Source organism: Schistosoma mansoni, assembly GCF_000237925.1.
Source record: "Schistosoma mansoni, WGS project CABG00000000 data, supercontig 0129, strain Puerto Rico, whole genome shotgun sequence".
NCBI lineage: Eukaryota > Metazoa > Platyhelminthes > Trematoda > Strigeidida > Schistosomatidae > Schistosoma > Schistosoma mansoni.
This window is the reverse complement of record NW_017386036.1, coordinates 638,733-659,970: the sequence shown is the minus strand read 5'-3', so window position 1 is coordinate 659,970 and position 21,238 is coordinate 638,733. Positions and strand designations below refer to the sequence as shown.

At 37.1% G+C, this 21,238-nt stretch overlaps 1 protein-coding gene across 1 annotated transcript; it reads right to left on the bottom strand.

Moving 5' to 3' along the window:
• Positions 1–1,080: 1,080 nt before the first annotated feature.
• Smp_154050 (hypothetical protein) lies at positions 1,081–17,867 on the bottom strand (the record flags this gene model as incomplete). Its single annotated transcript, XM_018792757.1, is given in 4 exon segments — positions 1,081–1,164; positions 1,168–1,175; positions 8,890–8,974; positions 17,757–17,867. Coding segments are annotated over 4 exon segments (189 nt in total). The 5' UTR covers positions 17,769–17,867.
• Positions 17,868–21,238: the final 3,371 nt, after the last annotated feature.

Genomic DNA, 21,238 nt, shown 5'->3' with positions numbered 1-21,238 from the left:
GTATTAGGATAAAACGGCCGTCCAGTGTTTTCAATGGTGGTGTAGCTTAGATAGATTCATGAATTCGACTATCAAAAGATAGATTCATCTCGAAAACACTGTCCTTCCTATTGGCAACAGATAATGCTGAAATTTCTTTTCTGATGAGAAAGTAGTTAAAAATCAATTATTCACTATGCCATAATAAAGTTACTATTTTATTTAGCTTACTGAAAGGTATAAAATATAAATTTCTCATACGATCGAAATCAAATTTCGCAGAAAATCGTGATGAAATTCAAATGCGGCAACTGACGTGTTTAGGAACTTGATATGTCCCTGAGTTGTTTGTTCATATACTTATGGAAAATCCGTGCTGATTACTGATAGATAGGAATAGGAAAACGCTGATGAAAAAAGACAGATGAATAGTTTATTATTTTGTGTAACAGTAAATAGTCATGTGTAAGTGTTATTTAATACGGCGGATACGGTATGTCATGACTTTGTGTTAAGACTGGTTACTTACACTCATATTCTGCTTCTTATCCTTAATTATTATCTGTATAGCAGTGAAAAAACATTCTGTGTGTGTGTGTGTCATGTATTAAAACTGCAGGTTATGCGGAAATACAGTAATCTATTATTACTAACATGAAACATCTTACTTCATATCACATGAAAATAAATCCAAAGATGAACAAATATGATATCAGTTAGTTTCATAAGAACTACCACACTATATCCATCGACCTACTCAAAACTCAGACAAGGTTCCTATAACGAAAACAATATCGTAGTGTCTTTGGGCAATCATAAAATATACGATTATTGTCCCAATATTATTTCCATTGAAAATGATGTTTGTATGTTAACATAAAGAAAAAAACTCTAACATGATGTTAGATAGTACTGGGTGTCATATAAGATACGTGCAAAACTATACATCCCACTTGTAAATCTCACACTTTTATTCCCATTATTTATAAATATTTATCAATTTTTAAACCTCAATCTGAAGACAGTTTCTTTAATTATTTAGTAAAAATTGATACAGTAGTATACGGTTGATGATTTATGTACTTTAAAGTTTCCAAAAGATCAGGAACACTTTCTCGATAGAAAGTTAACTGAGAAATGATTACGTAATGGAAATGTATATCGTTTGGGGTTACAAGTAAAAACTTATAGGTTACCAGTAGGTAATAAACAGCTCACCAATAAAATATCTGATACTGTTTTCGACTCAGATTGTTCAAAATCATCACATATTGATGATCTGGGACTTGAATTGGCTGACATGCTAGAAGATGCAGTATCATATGAAGATAGTTCTTGCTGTTCAAATGAATTGTTCGTTGACATTTCTGAAGTCGATTCTTTAGTATCTGAATGTCCAGTTGATCTTAATTTTAGTCGGTTTTTCATTTCACCGAAAAGTTCATTTCCTGAAGTCATAAACAATATATGATGGTAAGTAAAAACGAAACGTTTGATCAAATTTATAATTCTCTTATATAAACAATCGATAGCTAAATTCAAGAATATGTCGTCAATTCTACCCTAGCTGTCACAGCAGATTTATCCTTCAAAACAATATATACGGTCAAAGAGTTGGGATCGAAATGAGTACGAATCAAAAACTTGTGGATTAAAGAGGGTTTAGCTATTCATCAGCTTTTCGAAGAAGGTGAAGATTCCTGGCAAAAATATCAGGTCAGAAAATTATGCGACTAATCGAACTGCATATTTGATAAAGATCTACGGGGTAATGTTTTGCGACATAAGTCATAAAATTGATGCGATTGATACATGTTCAATTCGAAAACTTAGTCAAAAAGACGAGTGATCTTGACCCTGTCTCCGATCACGAATTTCACCGTTTTAAATCGTCTCTTCTAGATAGCTACAACTAGTATATAAACACAAAAATAACAAATAAGGTTCTTCTATCAAAGGAACATAGAAATCAACTAAAACCATTTAGAAACAAAAAAGACCTGTTAATAATACTCCTAGACAAAAGTGCATTTTTAGTGCTGTGAGACGGAAATAAGAAACCTATTTTCAGTTGACAACAAATCCTCCAAACGAATCAATGAGAAAAGCTAGACCGAAATTATCTGAAAGCAAGTAAATGAAGTTCTTAAGAGAATAAATAATGGTTTTGTAATTAACAAAGATATATATTTCTTAACTGCTAGACCACGCGGGACAAGATATATATGTACAAGCACATAAAACCAACAGGACCACTAATGACACGACTACATGGTCTATTTAAAGTAAACAAAGTTTGCCTGCCTCTCCGACCAGTTCTTGACATGTCCGGATCTCCTTATCACTCTATAGAAAAGTGGCTGGCAGATCTCCTGAAACCCGTAAGAAAATGTATTTGTACATACTCTCTACATGATGCTTTTAAACTCATTGATTACACAAAATAAGCGAATGTAAATAGCAAACTTATCCTTTCATTTGATGTGGAGTCACTATTCACTAATGTCCCATTTACAGAGACTATTAGCTTTATCTTCAAATACATAAATGATAATGGAATTAATATCGGACTGCAGAAATCCTATTTTTAAAAGAATTGCTATTACAATGCACTTTTTATGTACAATTTACATAAAATGGCGTATTTTATATAAAAAAAGGATGGCATAGCAATGGGATATCGTCTTGGTTCATTACTAGCAAATTGTTTCATGGCCAGTCCAGAAAACAATAAACTCAGAAGGACTTTTGACATTTTTCACTTGTTTAAAAAGTACATGGATGACGTATATATTATAACAAATTTTATTTGAATCATCTTCTGCAGGCATTCGTAACTGTCAGCCGTCAATAAATTTCACACTAGAAGTTAAAAACAAAGAAAGTATTCTCTTTCTTGGTGTTCAGATGACTGGAAAGTACGATGGAACTATAGGAGATCAATCTACACAGAACCATCGTAGAATGACTAACTATCAAGCTTTCTCAGCTGGGCCTCCATTAGTTTAAAGCGTAGTTTACACGGATACATAGAATTGGCATTCCCTAAGTCATAGGTAACGAACTGAAGCTCCTGAAGAAAATACTTATTGAGAAAGGAGATCCATAGGTTTTTATCAATAAGAAAATAAAACACAGGCCTCCGAAAGCACAGACAGCCGCCGTACCGAAGAGAATTCTATGTACGAACATCAATTTCAAAGCTACAGACATCTTAAAGAGAGGAATTTCCGACTCCCTCAATAAAACGACTTTCGCAGAAACCATGAGATTGTTGTTTTCGAGCTGAACGACGTTCAGTAACAGTCTGTCAATTTACCCGTTCATGTGGAATCAGGTATGTAGGTCGTCCGATAAGTAATTTTATCCAAAAGAATCCAGAAACATTACCCCGCTTGACTCAAAAGAGAAGGAGTATGGCTCAGTAAGAAGTTCTATAGTCAAAACCTTGTGAGCACACGTCATTCGATCAAAACCGGCTCTGAGTTGAAAGTCATCTACGAGGAAATTTGAAAGCTGCCAAAGACAGTTACCTTCCGTCTTCTTAGTATTGCCGAAGCACCTGCTATGTCTGAAAAACCCAGAATTATATGTAAAAAAGGAACTTGTACAATCCATCCTTCTACCATAGTCTCAATATCTCACTATTCTCTTCCCATACCTTCTCTCAAAAAAAGCTTCCCTTGTATTTTCTCTATAGACCTTTTACCACAGCTGATTTGTTTTTGTTTCTATGATCCTTATCACGTTGAGTATTCCTTTTACAACTATAGCTCCTTATTTATCTTCAGAATGAACCTTTGAGCTATTAAAAACAACATTGTTGCCGGTTTCCTTATTAAAAATAACGTTTTCATGCTTCTACCTATTTTACGTCACTGTTAATGTTAAGTTCGTTGAAATACTTATCGATATTCTCACACCATCCTACTACTGTTTTGTGCATCGCTTTATACTACTTGTTCATATTCAATAAACAAATCTATATTTAAATAAATAATATATTTGTAATATCCCGATGAGTAGAAAAATTAGATTTTCTGACGTTTCGTGACTCAGTGTAAACAACTTTTTCAGAGAATAAATAACCCAATTAACATTAATTTAAGTTTAAGTAGTACAACGGAACAACACGAATATTAGGTGCGATCAATCAAAAAACAGGTCTGAATAAATCAATATCATGTCATTTCTCTCAATGTGATTCATAAGCGACATGTATGTAAATTTATGCACGTATGTGTGGACTGTTAAGGATGAAAATTGTGTGACTTTTGTAGTGAGAAAGGATAGAGTTCAATTAGTAAGGTAATAGTGTGAATTGTAAATAACATCAGACTAGGTGACTAGGATAGATAGTCCAAGTACGATGTATGCTACGGCCTTCCTTTCTATTGAGAGCAGTAGGATTAAGCATTATATCAAACGCTTCAGCTACTCTCCTTTCTTTGTAATTGGAAAAGCCTTTTTGTAGTTTTTTAATATTTTTGAAATCAATTTGATGATTGTTGAAAATGGCGTGAACTGATATTGCTGATTTAATTTGAAGTCTATCCAATTCCACAGAACTATTAGGAGGTTTCTTTGTGTACCTAATATGTTCTTTGGCACGAGTTAAGATTTCGCGAGATGACTCTCCAATATAGAAGGCATCACAATCGACACAGCCTAATTTGTAGACGCAGTTCTGTGTAGATATGAATGGGATCTTTTCTTTTAATCGAACTAAAGTATTTCGAAGTGCATTCGTTGTTTTGTAATATACGACGATAAAGACCAATTTTACGAGAGGCTGCAATCAATCATAGTAATATGCTCAGGAAAAAACCTGATGATCCTGATGGGGGACTTAAACGCCCAAGCTGGAATGGACTACACCGGGTATGAATATATCATGGGACAACATGGACTGGAAGAAAAGAACGAGGATGTAGGGAGATACGCAAATCTGTGTGCAATCAACATAATGGTTATAGGCGGCACAATATTTCCACACAAATGTATACACAAAACCACATGGGTCTCACTGGATCACACCAAAGAGAACCAGATAGATCATATTTGCATCAGCAAAAAGTTCAAAAGGTCAGTTGAAGACGTGAGAACCAGAAGAAGATCTGACATAACTTCGGATCACCAGCTGGTGGTTGCCAAGATGAAACTGAAGCTAAAGAAGCAATTAACAACTGGATACACAACATTAAAAAGGTTCAATATAGCCTTTCTTCGAGATGCTGACAAACTCAGCGAATTCAAGATAACTCTCAACAACAGGTCCCAAGCCTTACAGGATCTACTGGAGGAATAAGAAACTACTTTAGAGGACAACTGGAAAGGGATCAAAGAAGCATTAATTTCAGCGTGTCAGGAGGTGCTGGGCCACAAGAAGCATCATCATAAGAAAAGGATCTCTATCGAACAAGAACAAGAAGACAGTAAGTAATAACAGCCGAACAAGAACAGAGAAAGTCAAAGCACAGTTCGAATACACAGAAGCAAACAAGCAAGTAAAGAGGAGCATTAGAGCTGACCAGCAGAAATAGGTGGAAGAGCTAGAGAAAACAGGGGAAAAAGCTGCAAGAGAGGGAAATATGAGACAGCTTTATGACACAATGAAGAAACTAGCAGAAAAATATAGTAAATCAGAGAGATCAGTAAAGGACAAAGAAGGGAAGCTAATCACTGAGATTCAAGATCAGAGGAACAGATGGGTGGGACACTTCGAGGAACTCTTGAATAGAACAGCTCCATTGAATCTGTAGTGGCATTTAACCGTAACCACAGGACCTTTAAAGCCGAGCACACAATTATATATATATATATATATATATATATATATATATATATATATTCCAACTTGTTCAGTTACTAGTGTTAATATTATGTCTGAAGACATATATAATTGTAGAGATGCTGAAGACTAACTACAAATCCAGATGAAAACATAATATTTTGCTTCAATTATTAATCACACTACTATCAGTACCAGGAAAGGTTTTCAGTTACTGAAAAGATTTATATCCAACAACTGACACGAAGAGAAGGTGAACAATCGGAAAAGCGGGAACATTCACTCATTCAATCAGATGGTATGGCTCAGCTTTACAGAAGTGGTCATTCTGTATAATTTGTATTTACTCACATCAAATGTATAATTCTATCTTGGGCCCAAATATGTTCTTTAAAAGCACTAAACGTTATACTGCTGATTCTTACGATGTGAAGAGTCAGTGAAGATAATGATGAGGCTTCTACGTATGATCTCATACATTAGGTAGTCACATCATGACAAGTCTACAATTTTAGGATTAGGTCTATCATTATAGCAGTACTAATAGTGAACTAGACTATAATCCTTCAAATCTACCGGATATCGAAGCAACACCTACAGATCTTCTTTAAGATATCACTCCACCAACGACCGATAAATCAGGATGGCCATCAGGCAAATCAAGAGAGAAAGTAGTACAACCTGACACCATAACAGCTGAATAAATGCGAATATGTTCCACGTTCTATTCAGGAAGATTTGAGAAGAGGAACTAGTGTCGACAGACTAGAAAGGATATCTCACGAAGATATCATAGATTGAAGACCTGAGCATTTGTGAGAACTACAGAGGAATCACACTACTTCGAGATCAACAGACCTGATTCCGTAAAGATCAATCGTACAGACACCAAATTTTGACACTACGGATCATCGATGAACAATCAATCGAATGGAACTTGTCACTATACATCAACTTCCTTGACTGAGAAATCATTTGACAGCGTGTATAGGAGAAAATTATGGAAACTTCTTTGACACTATGGTGTACCTGAGAAGATCGTCAACATCATAAGGAATTCATGAGACAAACTACACTGCAAAGTTGTGCATGAATGATAGCTTACAGATGCATTCCAAGTGAGAACCGGAGTCATACAAGGCTGCTTACTCTCCTTTCCCTTTCTTCTGGTGGTCGACTGGATTTTGAAGACATACACATCTGACGAGCACGGAGTAGATTGAACAGGTTGGATGCAAGTAGACTATTTAGACTTGGCAGATGATCTAGTTCTTTCACAGCATACACACCAACAAATGCAGTTGAAGACAACTATTGTAGCAGCAGCCTGAACACATACTAACGGAAAAGCAAATTCCCTAAATACAATAAGGAGAACATCAACCCCATGCAAGCTTTTTATTATATTGACCACTGTAAAATGAAAATAATAGCCCTCCGTACTATGGGCAGTTGTTATTTGAAATAATCAAAGTTTATCAATCAAATAAAATTATAATTGTTTAACGTGTAGACGAATTCCCATTGATGTTTCAGTTGGTTAGTTGTGGAGACTAGTCCACTTAGTTAATGATTTTCCTGATGAAGAGGCCTTAGCTTCTAGATCACTGAATCTCCGTTAAGTCTGAGATCACTAACAATATTAGATGGTCGTCGAGCTACATCCAAAGTCGACAAAATTCATGAATATCTACTAGCGGTTTGTCAACCAATGATCTAAAAGTGACAGCTTCATAACTATAACTACAAGCCTTTGTTTCGACTTCTGGTGGAATCTTTCGTTGCGTGTCTTATCGAAATGAATAAGATTTATGAGTCACACCAATTAATAGGATAATTGATGTCCTTTAATTGGCTGGTCACATGCAGCAGGGGTAGTTTACAGACAAATCAGACCAGATTAACGTGGTGGGAGCTTAAGCAACGATTTCGTTGGTTAGTTATGGATATAACTAAAACCATCGGTGAACGAGGAGGATCTGATTTAGACGTAAAGGAGAGAATTGGCAAAGCAAGGGCCTCATCCTACAATCGAAGAACATATGGAAATCAAAACAACTGTCAGCCAACATTAAAGTCAGAATCTTCAATATGAACGTCAAGACAGTCATAGTGTACGGAGCTGAGACATGAAGAACTACTAAAACCGCCATCAAAAAGGTACAAGTATTTATAAACAGATGTCTACGCAAGATAATCAGTGTCTGTTGACCGAATACCATCAGCAACAACGTACTGTAGGAGAGGACAAACCAGCTTCCAGTTGAAGAGGAAATTAGGAAAAAACATTGGAAGTGGATAGGACATAAATTACGGAAATCATCAAACTGCATCACGAGGCAAGCGCTTACCTGGAATCGTGAAGGGAAACGGAAAAGAGGAAGGCCGAAGAACATACTACTTTGGGAATTGGAACCAGACATGTAAAGAATAAATAGCAACTGGAAAGGATTGTCCAGGACATGTTTGGATGGAGAATGCTGGTGGGCGGCATATGCTCCTCCACGACGAGTAACAGACGTAATCGGTAACTAAGTGATATTTATTATTATAACTTTCTCTCAACCCCTGTTACACTTACTCCCAATTTTGTGTATTCTTTTAATCTTTGATTAAATGCAATAGTTTCCATATTTCTGTGCTCTTAGTTTCCATTTGGGTTATTGGTAAACTGTTGATGACATTAAACAGCTGTCATTCTCACAATCGTACGTTTTAATTACTAGTTATGTTATTATAAGAAGAAGCCTTTCTTTTTCCAGACTTGTAAACTCATTATTAGCCGCAGATACCCCACGAGTTGAGGTTATTAACCAATTTATGTTTAATCCTCAATGATAGTACCGTTCTTTAGACAAATCGTAATTTTTTGAACTACTGTTTCACGAGTATTTCCATCGTATAATTGGGTGCTTCGACAGATATAACATTTACCAAAATGTTCATCATTGTTATTAGTCATTATTATCATTTTGAAAAATAAAAATATATCATGGGACATGAATCCACCGAAAAGAGAACCCGTTGCAGAGCCAATCTTTCTTATTTTATGTCTCAATGGGTATGTTCTGTTTACTGATTATACAAGATTCGAAATCCTTAAAAAACAAATCACTCACTCGGACCAAATAAAGCTATTCCAGAAAGTGGACGATCCATAGTTTTTTTATATGGTGAGGATGGTTCACTTTTTCCATTTGAATGCTAAATGTAAAATCAAACATAATTTGTGATAAATTATGAAAGTGACGTAAAATATTACATAACCAAAACAAATCAGACAATTTGAGATAGTATGCAGAGATGGATAGTGGCTAGCAGTGGACATATGCCAATTAGAGACTAACCAGTTGCAGTCCTAACAAATCGATGGGAAGATTCAAACAAACAATACTGAATGACTTTAATTTGAGATAGTTTTTTCAACTAACAATTGAAATTAAAAAGGAAGAAATCGAAGCAAACGAAACAATACTATAGAGCATTAACGTTTATAATACAGAAAAACAGAAAACAAAAGAAGGATACTAATAGAAAACACATTACACACAAATTAAGTTGTTAAAATAGATTTTCATATATGGTGTGATAATTACTACAGAGATATGGAGCACTGATTGTTATGAACTCTATCAAAGATAGTAGCACTAGTAAGTTCAGTTCAAGAGGATAACTAGTGATGGCCAAAACTGTTATCGGTAGAAAAGTAATTCAGGGAACAAATGTGCTGGTTGTGCGAACTTAGAAATTCCATTGAAGAGATAGCAGGTCAGTTTGCTTATATTCTGTGCTACTAACTCGTGAACCAGTGGAAAACTAACCAATGATGACTTTTAGTATAATAACCCTCATTAAAGAAAAACCTATATCCCGCACGCGGGACTCAAATACAGGACCTTCGTTTTCGCACGTGAACACTTGATCTCTAGACCACTAAGCCAGCATCCAACAGTGTTGTTGTCTAACTCCAGTCAATTCATGATGTTTTACAACCTTTTATCCATTGTTTGAAGTGGATAACTGTTTCCACCCGACATGTATTGAACTCCAGTGGTCATGGATTCTCACTAGAACTCCATCTTGAAGCTAGTCACTAGGGTTCGAGTCCCACATGGGGGATCGTGGCTGCGCACTGCTGGGGAGTCCCATACTAGGACGAAACAGCCGTCTAGCGCTTCCAGGTCTTCAGTGGCGGTCTAGCTTAAATAGATTCATGAATTCAACTATTAAAATCTTCGCAAACTCCATCCTGATAAAAATCTATATACCAACGACTGTTCAGTTGTCAATTTCATTATAATGAAATTGATAGCAATCAAGACTCAAAATCCTGTTCGCTATGATTTGGAATCAACTTAAACAATAATTATTGTTGTTATTATAATTATTCTTGGCATTTCTCATCAAGTGTATGCGAGCACACAGATAGACACTTGCTTACCTGTCAATAAAAAAAATTAGGAAATGCTCATTCAATTTCATATATGAATAATGTAGATCTGTATTCGACTTATGATGATGTCAGCACAACAAACATACTAAATATAATGGAGCAAAACCTTTTAAATGTAGAATAACACTTTTTGTATAGTTTATTCGAAAATATTTATATTCAGTGTAGTGATATTTAGAAGGTACAGTCAAGTTGTGACAATGAATCTATTCTTTTCTCCATTCGTGAGAATTAGATAACATGGTAATCAGTCTAATAACTAGAACTTTATTTTGAAAAACAGACGTACAAACAACAATCTTCATATAAACTGAATGATAATTTATCGATCAGTAAGTGATGTCCGTAGTAAACAACTTCACAAAATTAAAAAAAAATTGTGTTTAACTGATACAAAAATGAACTGAAGCTAGATAACAATGTAGCCTTAGTGTTGAGTGCTCCATTATGGCATGCTGTTACTATCATTTATGTACAAAAGACTGCTAGTCAGTTGTGGCTTAAGTGTTACCTAATGTCAGAACATACTAGAAATCCTCGATTAAACCCTTTTTTCGATATCGTATGTGTTGTCGGGTCAATTAATTTGAAATAATACAATGATCAGATGGCGGCATATCCTACATGATCTATTAATAGATCATAAACATGAGAAATTGGATGCTGATTGTAAGATGTAGGCAGTCTAAGAAATATCATTCGTATTCACAAACAAATCTGAAATGCTTATGGGATGAATTCGATCAAATTTGCAGATGATGAACAAATAGTTGTTTTTAGCGCTAAACGACAGGTAGCAGAAACACGGTTGAAAGAGTAATTCTTTTAAGACTCAGACTTGAAAATCTATTCCAAGCAAGAAACATTAATAAATTACAAGCACTCGATTTTCTTTCACCTACACCATTGTGGTAGATTCTGAGTCATGTCACACAGAGTCTCCAACCATTGGTTATGATAGTCACGCGGACCCCAACCAAGTAGTCTGCATCTACCAACATGAATCAGACTAAAAGTCAGTGACTTCAAACACTGATGCCATGTTTTGGTTTGGCCGCCCCTAACTTTCTTTCAACTATCCCCAATACTAGTCAGCATAGCGTGTCGTGGTAATCGGTGTTCAGGCATACGTAACATCATGGTATAAATTGAAAAAAACATGTTCAAATGATGCACTGATTAATTAACTAAAGGTCTAGAACAATTGGAATAAAAAAACCTTAGAGCAAACAAATGTAGACTCTCAAACATTTTGAATTAGAGGATTGGAAATGTAAAACTTGGAGGTAAGTAATTTCTTTGAAATGTTTTAACTCCTATCAATTCATATATTTACGCAGTGCGCTGAGGAGTCCTACAATAGGACGAAACAGTCGTCCAGTGCTTCCAGGTTTTCCATGGTGGTCTAGCTTCAATTGACTCATGATTTCAACTATATATAAAAAATTTCGTATATGCATATAAATATATATTGTATATTAGAGTAAAGCCTGATGAGGATCTAATCGAAAACTATCATTCTCTGATTTATGTTGTTCTAAATCACAATATGGGAATTTTTCAAATACATAAACAAGCGAAGTGGTCTTTCTATCCAGTAAATACTATATAAACGTTAGATATTTACTGACATTCATTCTCTGATATACGTAGCGGTATGACTAACTAGAAAAAGAATTCCGTTTTCACTGATGAAATGTCTTGCATTTCAGGTTTTTCACGGAATCTGAGCCAAGAAATAATAAATTTTCGGGATATTAGTGTTTTACTATAAGAATTAGTCGTGCACATTCGAGGAGTCCATATTAGGGCGAAACAGATGTGCAGTGTTGTCGGGCTTCCGATAGTACTCCAACTGATATCAATCTGTGACGAATATCAATTACAAACTAAAATAATCGCCACAAACCCCTCTTCATCATGACAATGAATTTCATTGATGCCCTTTATTGACAGACAATCACTTCACGAAACTTTAGTGGAATTGAAATAGTCCAGGCTTTTGGAATTGTAAAATTGTTAACACATTACATTCTTAAGTATCGAGTAACAAACTTATCATTAAAGAAATCGATTCCATAAAGTTCATAGGATTGTTTATAAGTTTTAACTATTGATGAATACTTAAACTGAGCCTCAATCAGTTGTCCCCCGGGCTCTGCGGTCACGCTCCAGGGTCGTTAAGACCAACACTAATCCAACTTCCTTTTCAGGTCTCTCAAGAAATACCCTTCCACGGTGTGGGCAGCCGGGAAGTCATATTAGCAGTTTTGCCCACCCCGAGGCAGCGTGGAATGACATTCGAAAAGCTATAGAAACAGCAGTGATATCTGCTAGTAAGGTAAACCATAAGGTTAGGGAGAAACACTGGATCTCAGCAGCATCTACCGCACTGATAGATGCTCGAAAACTCATCCTATCTGGCTCTGAACATAACGCAGAGCGGAGTCAGCTTAAGCGCAGGCTAATAAGAAGCCTACGCAATGATCGTGAACAGTGGTGGGTAGCGAAAGCAAGAAATGGAAAAGGCAGCGGCGAAAGGTAACAGCAGAAATCTGTTCAGACTTGTTAAAGAAACCGGTTGTAGGGACCTAACTGTCAGCAAAACTATCTCGGAAAAAGATGGATATATTAATCATCCTCAATCCAGGAGATTGGGTCGATAGGGAGAACACTTTAGGGATCAGTTCAACTGGCCTTCAGCCACACTTCGGTTTCCCACGATCCCCAGTCGACATGAATGGCAAGTTAATGTAAGTTCACCAACTCCTTATGAGGCTGAAGAAGCTATAGGAAATCTGAAGCGTGGGAGAGCAGCAGGCCCTGACAGGTTTACCCCTGAAATTTTTAAGGACGGCGATCCCGTATTAGCAGAGAGATTGACTGAAGTCTTAGGTAGAATCTAGGAACTAGACGTAATTCCATTTGACTGGTCCCAATCATTGATTGTGCCAGTCTATAAGAAAGGACAAAAGTCCTCTTGTGACAACCACAGAAGAATCAGTTTGACTAATATAGTGTCTAAAATATTAGCTTCAATAATACTTGGACGCCTAACCAAAGCTCGTGAAGAGCAGACTAGAGAAAACCAGGCTAGTCTTCGACCTAGATGTGGCTGTTTAGACCAGATATTCACTCTACGTCAGGTCCTAGAACATAGACACATATTCAGATGTCCCACAATAGTAGTATTTCTCTAAATTAGGGCGGCATTTGACTCTGTTGATCGTGGGGTTATGTGGCAGTGTTTGTCACTGAAAGGAGTACCAAAGAAGTACATTAACCTTACAAAGGCTCTCTACTCGAACACAACTGGTCGAGTTAGAGCTTATGACGAACTATCATCAGAATTGATTACCTTAAGTGGTGTTCATCAGGGCTGTTCACTCTCCTCAATCTTGTTTAACTTTGTCGTTGACATGCTTTTAGAGATATCGCTTTCATCATCTAAATCTCCGGGAGTTGGACTTTTACCAGGAGGCTCACTTATTGGCTTAGAATACGCCGACGACATAGTTTTATTCGGTGAAGACGCTGACAAAATGCAGAGTCTTCCGACCACTATAAGCAACAATGCAGGCATGTTTGGGATGCGATTTTCCTCATGGAAATGCAAAATGTTACTTCAGGATTGGGTTGCATCGACACCTGAACTAATGATAGGGAGTGAAGTAGTTGAGAGTGTTGACCGCCTCACTTATCTTGGGAGTCTCATCAACCCTTGTGGTCTGGTGTGTGACGAAATCTCAGCACGGATACAGAAGGCTCGTCTAGCTTTCGTCAACTTGCATCATTTATGACTTGGGCGAGATGTTCATCTACCAACCAAAGGACGGGTTTACTGCGCAACAGTTCGTTCCGTCCTACTTTATGGCAGTGAAACATGGACGGTAAGAGTGGAGGATATTCGATATCTGTTGTCTATCCGAGACCCATGTTCATGACTGTAGTGAAGTACTATGAATTCGATCTCCATCTGTCACTTCGGGAAGCTTGTTTCACGTCTGTTTATCCCACGATGCTGTGGCATCTTCCTCAGGTTTTGCTAGCGTTTGTGTCATACTAAGCGCTAGAGTCGAGGCAGAACTGGCCGATGGGATCCTCATTAACAGTCGGTTATATGATGGTAGATTAGAAAGCTCCATCAAAGTAAGAAATCGGCGTGAGAAACGACGCCTTTTCGTCATCTACGCCCATACCCTGACAGATTGCAGTCCGGATGCAATCAAGGATGAATTCTACCAACAGTTAACTGTTCTTCTCCAGATATTGTAGTACTAGCCGAAGACTCGAATGCACAGGTCGGGCGTCCAGGCACAGAAGAGAGTCGTTTAGGTGGCCGATGGGAACTTATTGATCACAGGACAGATAACGGGGACCATCTACTGCAACTGTGCACAGACCACAACCTGTTTCTGGCTAGCACTAACTTCCGGCACAGTCATCGCCGATGTGCCACCTGGCATCCTCCCTCTGTATCTCAACCCTGGACTCAGATTGATCACATCGCAATCAGCCACCGCTGGCGTGGTTGTGTACAAGACTGCCGCTCCTTTTGGAGTACCTACCTGAACTCTGATCATGCCCTGGTCTGCGCCAATCTTACCTTACTTTTCAGTGGACAACGAATTGATCGTCATCAATGGATTGATGTCAGTAAATTGGTTGCAACTTCTGTTGCAAGTAAGTATCTAACCGACCTAGCTTCTAGGCTAGCTACCATCCCACCAAAAAGTATAGATGAGCATTAGTCGCAACTGCATGACGCCATGAGAATGGCGATTAAAGTAGCTTGCGGCTTCGCGAAACGTCCCGCTTATAAGCACTGGGTTTCTCCAGGCTCCTTACAACTCATCGAAGCCCCTTATTGTACTCTGGGTGACAGTGAGTTTGACCACAAACGAAGGCTGTTACGCAATGAAATTAGGCAAAGCTTGGTAGTCGGAGCGTGCCAATGAGTTGAAAGCAGCAGCTGCATCTGGTAACTGCCTGAAGCTCTTCCAACTCATCCAAGCCACTGATAGCAAGAAGTCTTGTGCGAGCGAAAACATCTGTGAGGATGACGAGATGCCATTCACTAACATCTATCGACGTCTTGAACGATGGGCAGAATTCTTTGAAGGGCAGTTCAACTGGCCTGCTGCTCCGGCAACATCAATCAGATTGTCCTGCCCTCCATGGCCGGTGACGGCTGCTTCACCAAATGAGGCGGAAGTCCGCAAGCAACCCCAACTCTTGAAACGCGACAAAACATCGGGCCCAGATGACTTACCTCCCACTCTTTTTAAAGATAGTGGTGACTTCCTGACTAAGGAATTGACTGTGTTGTTTACAAAGGTTTGGGAGCTAGAGAGTATTCCAACATCATGGAATGAGTCAGTAGTTGTCCCTAACTTTGAAAAGGGTTCACGTCGTCGCTGTAACAACCATCGGGGGATAAGTCTACTTCCGATTGCGTCCAAACTATTGGCTTCTGTCATTCTCCGTAGGTTGTTCAAAACCCGAGAAAAACTGACTCGCGAGGAGCGGCTGGTTTTCGTTCTAGTCGAGGATGTATTGATCATATCTTCACTCTCCGCCAAATGTTAGAACACCGTCATACTTATCGCAGACCAACAATCGTGGTGTTTCTTGATATCAGGGCTGCCTTCGATTCGTTGGACAGGACTGTTCTCTGGGATTGTCTATTGAAGGGTGTGCCTGAGAAGTTCATTAACATCTTGAAAGCCCTATATGCAAACACCTTAAGCCGACTGAGGGCATACAACCACCTTTCTCCATTGTTCCGTTCAAGCAGTGGGTTTAGGCAGGGTTGTCCAATCTCACAATTCCTCTTCAAATTTGCCATCGACGACATTCTGGAAACAGCTCTGATGGATGTAAGTAATGGCGGTGTGGATCTGTTGCCTGGAGATGTTCGACCTTGAGTATGCAGATAATATTGTCTTACTGTGCGATAATAGCCTAGCCATGCAATCCGCACTTAATCAGTAAGCAATCAGTGTTCGTGTGTCTAGTTAGCTGCTGGTGGTGGCGTGAGTGATAAGATCGATTCACGTATAATGAAAGCCAGAGCGGCTTATGCCAATCTGGGTCATCTTTGGCGCCTTCATGATGTTAGTCTGGCTGTAAAAGGTTGGACCTACAACGCATCGGTGAGAGCAGTTTTGTTCTATGCTTGTGAAACCTGGCCTCTCCGAGTTGAGGATGTTAGACGACCCTCTGTGTTTGATCATCGTTGTCTCCGAAGGATGAAGGCTGGAACCAGTACAGAGACGATTTACACTTCGTATTTTGGGAACTGATTGTACCTTGACTTATAAATCTAGGTGTAATAAACTTGGGCTCGACCCTTTATGGAAGAGGAGACCCAAACTAATTATTATTATTATTTTCAGCCGAGTTCGGCCCTTGCAACCCAACGTCTGCAATCACTGGTTACGACATTACACAAGCCCTAGCCAGGGATTCTCCACCTAACTGCACGGCTCTGTTCAACGGTCAATGACTTTGATGAATTGATGCTAATCGTATCAAATGTTCACAAAATCAATAAAAGCTTAGACCTAAGGTTAACGTTTCATTTATTCTTCCAAACTGAGGTGAGTCAATGCACGCACACTGAAACGGATTGTTCTTTGATTTTCACTAATTCGTATGTTACGATAGTATGCATGAGATGGATCTATGTTCTAATTCGAAAGACTGAATTAAAAGCATTGCTGGTAGACTGAATTAAGTGGTTTACTAACAAAGAGTTTTAAGTGACCCGCTGTTATATTGACAAATTATATTACATCATATTATAACCTACAATCGATGGCGAATTTATATTTTTTAAAAAGAGCAACAGCGAAAAAACGCCCATGGGTTTTGACTATTCTTTTAACCAGTGATAAGTATTCACAATGTATAGAGATGATTTTTTACCAATCCATTTAAGGATATCCAGTTAATTTCAGTTGTTTAGTATCAATGCTGGAAGCAATATCATTGTTAGATTAATGATAGTACAACAAATATAACGTAACTTGTTGAAAAAAAAAAAACAATTGTAAGTTATTAATCGTTATTTTGTGAGACTCACTAGTAGCATTGATCGATAAGCTTTTTGATCCTTGTCTACAAATCAGTTCACATGGATGAAATGAATAAACAACCCATCCTACTCAACCATTATGAACTGACTGTTAGGTTTAGCACGTAAATTCATAAACGTAAATGAAATGATGTTAGTTTGTTTTGAGAAAAAGCTTAAGAAAACGATTTCGTTGAAAAGAAAATTTTCTTCGCTGAATTCTCTTTATTCTTACTCAATGACACAATGGGTTATTTTAATTATTTGAAAAAGCATAAAGGTGGAGTCGATAGCCAATGCTAATGGTAATAATGAGTCATAATATGTGTGATATCAATAGGATAGTACAGTCTGCGATTACCGTTCAATAAAAGACGAAAAACAGTAAAGTAAATATCCTAAACAAAATACTTATTGCAATTAAAATGCAGCATTAAAAAAAATTATTCACTCACTGACTCTGCCATATTCTGAAGATGTCATAAATCCATTCTAGTATTACAATATTTTTATGGATTTCCCTTTTTCTATGTGAAATACCTTATTTGTTGGTAGATTGTTGTACCCTATTAGCTAATCTAGAATAACATTGTGTTCACCTATTCAAACCCTATTAATCGTTCTCTCTATCACGCATTATCTTATTAACGAATCGCTATTTGGTTTCTAGGTCATTGGATGAGGGACAGACAAGAATGCACTTAGGGAGGGCGATTAGAGCAACGAATCCATACAGCCTTGAAAACACCTGGTGAGAATATGAAAAACGATTATATGTGACCTAGCGAACAAACCGACATTTTTATGACAACTGAAAAACTTCATAATAGTTTTCGGAAACTTTTTTCTCTACTCAAATCGTATTTGTTTGCATACATGCTTCATTTTATACTTGTTGTTATTACTCGTTAAAAAAATTCTATGTGAAATAAAATTTTTGCGGAATTTTCGACTATATATATATAGTCTGTCAAACAAAAATCTAAACAAGATTGAAAGTGAAGCTACCTCTCTCTCTCATGGATTTAAATGGTCATGTTCCAAGTAAAAATGTCAGCCAAGTTGATATACAAACTTAATTTGAAAGGCTGTACCAACAAGTCACTGACTTAAAACCTATAGATGAATATAGGAATGGTTGGTCTGAATCCAAACTGGTTGATATTGCGAATCAACATAGTTTTGAAACTCCACATTCAAGAATGTTGACGAAGGGACATATGTCAGCATTAAAGAAATTACAAAAGAATGATAAAACCATTATAATAAGACCAAATTGGAGCTTCAGGTATTGTAATGTTGAGTCGAAAAGATTATATGCATAAAATGTCCCAAATCCTCAACGACACGTCAAAACTTCAAGTTGGCAAATTTAGTAAACATGTCATCGGAACAATTGGAAACAGAATCGACAAACAACCCAAAGAACTTTTAAAAAAGGAACTGATGAATAATTTGACTTATAACAACCTTCAGGCAAAAGAGTCAAGACTGTCTTCCACTCATGATCTCCCGAGAATCCCCAAGTCCAACATTCTAGAAACCTGTTAAAGTATGTTGTGCTAGAACAACCATTATGAAGGATTTCTACAAGGATTTTCTCCAATGAATTTTCATGCATATTCAAGGTATTGGATTTGAAAATCCCTGAAATAGTAACATTAAAAGTAATATACAACTGACTTACTTCCTTAATTACTGACGCCTGTTACCCCTCGTGGAGGAGCATATGCCGCCCACCAGCATTCTCCATCCAAACATGTCCTGGACAATCCTTTCCAGTTGCTGTTTATTCTATACATGTCTGATTCCAATTCCCAAAGTAGTATGTTCTTCGGCCTTCCTCATATTCATACGAAAGTTACACAAGTCTTGTTTTATGATGCATATATTTGATTCATCACTCATGCATCAATTCAACCTTTAGATAAAATCAATGTTTTCCCTAAGCATACTTGGGAAACAATTAATGGTAAGTTTACAGAAGATTCCTCATGTTTATCTCCTTTATTAGCGTAATCAAATCTAGCTAAAATTACCCTGATTCCATATTCGTATACACTCATTTTGATGTATTTGAACAAACGAAATAACGCTTTTCGTTTCGGACGTTAAAACATCTACCAAGGTTTGTTAAATAATAAATCTGTGTTCCATTACTTGCACTGTTGCGTGAAAATCGATATATAAGTTAGTATCACGTGTTCAAATAAGATATAACTGGTGGCCTGCATAAACACCTGAGCCACCTTTTCTTACCATCTAGATATTTCAACAAGTTATCTAATTTTGTTTATCTTAATATATCAGTATGGCTATTAATCTCATAACCTATTCAGAAGTTACAAAAGGCTTATTCACAGACATCGTGGTTTCTGGGAATATACAGAGAAAAGAATGCACATTATTCAGATGTCGTTTTACTGGATTGCTAACTTCTAACTGGCAATCACTCAATATTTATCGTCAGGATCGACCAAGAATTAGGAAACGAAAACTTGTTGAAATACTTTGTGCTGAGAATTCTATATTGTACTAAAAATACAATAGTGAATAAAGCTAATAATAATAATGATAATAATAATAATAATGAAGAGACTGTGAATAATCTGGGATGAATGTATTACAAGTCTTTTTAGAAAGCATATCTGTCGTCAACTTATGAGTTCGCCGCGTTATTGAAAGCAGATTTTTATAAAACAAAAGTATTTGCCTCTAGCAGGTGCTTTTTGAGATATGATATTGTAACCTTTTTTACTTCTAGTCTACTTCCAAAATATAATATATGGTTTCATAATTTTATTTATTTATTTATTCATTACCAGATGGCTAACTCCTATGCACATTTTCATGAAGCGACACATTTTGAAAAGCTTTTGTTAGAGTGACTTGTTTTATCAGTATGCTAGACAGTGGGTTATTTTCACTTGTGAATAATTTGTATTTTTCAAAAGTGTACTTGAAATATGCCCTCAAATGCCCTGGTAGGGCCGAGAGTGGGGATAATCCGCTCTCCCTCTCTAAATACTCGCACATGGCCATGCATAATATAGCCTCTGCCAAGGAAGTCCTACTCACTGCCTTCTCGTGGCTGGGGTGTTGTTTACAAAATTGAGAGGACGAAGAGCGAATGTACGGCGCTTTAACCAGGTTGGTGGACACGGATAGTCCACCTAGGGGAGTTGAAAAACCCTGATTCCAAACCAATGGTGCACATGGGTTCCAGTATCCTAAGGGAACAAATGGTGTATGAATCAATCGTTGGTCACCGGCTACCATGGGACTGCATCTCCCTCGTTGCTCCACTACCTTGTGGATCAGATCTTAAGGTCAAAGGCTCCGGGTGTGGTCCCTTAAGAAAACCACCTGCTTCAGTTTGGGCACCTGGGCAGTATCACAGCCCTCACACAAATCAAATGAGAATTGTACGGCGCATATATATTTGGTGCCCGTTTGTACCAATTTTATGTGTTTAAATAAAATAAAATAAATAAAGTACTTGAAATATATGTCAAAAACGTCAAATAATAAGTTAGCTGTGAATAGTAAATCAAGTTAGTTGTATGAAGCTAATAACCTGTACTTCAAGTGAATCGAATTATTCACTAGGAAAACATAAGCTTTACTGCAATATTTGTAGGCCTTATTAAGAATATTAGTTGTTTAATTGTTAATCATAACTTTGTTTCTCAAGGTAATGGTGCACGAGAATCTTAAATATGAATGTTTGTATTTATTCAACTTATTGAACCATAGATTTTCCTGTATATTACTAGTCTTTTATTGGTAACTGTCCAATTGACGTAGCAATGTAACCTTTCATTTTCTCATCCCATTACAGTAAATCAAAATGACGTTATTTCTTCTGTGTTATTTTACGCCTATCGTACATCCAGTAAGTTAATGAAATTTAGTTTTTGAATGCTAGAGATATTTT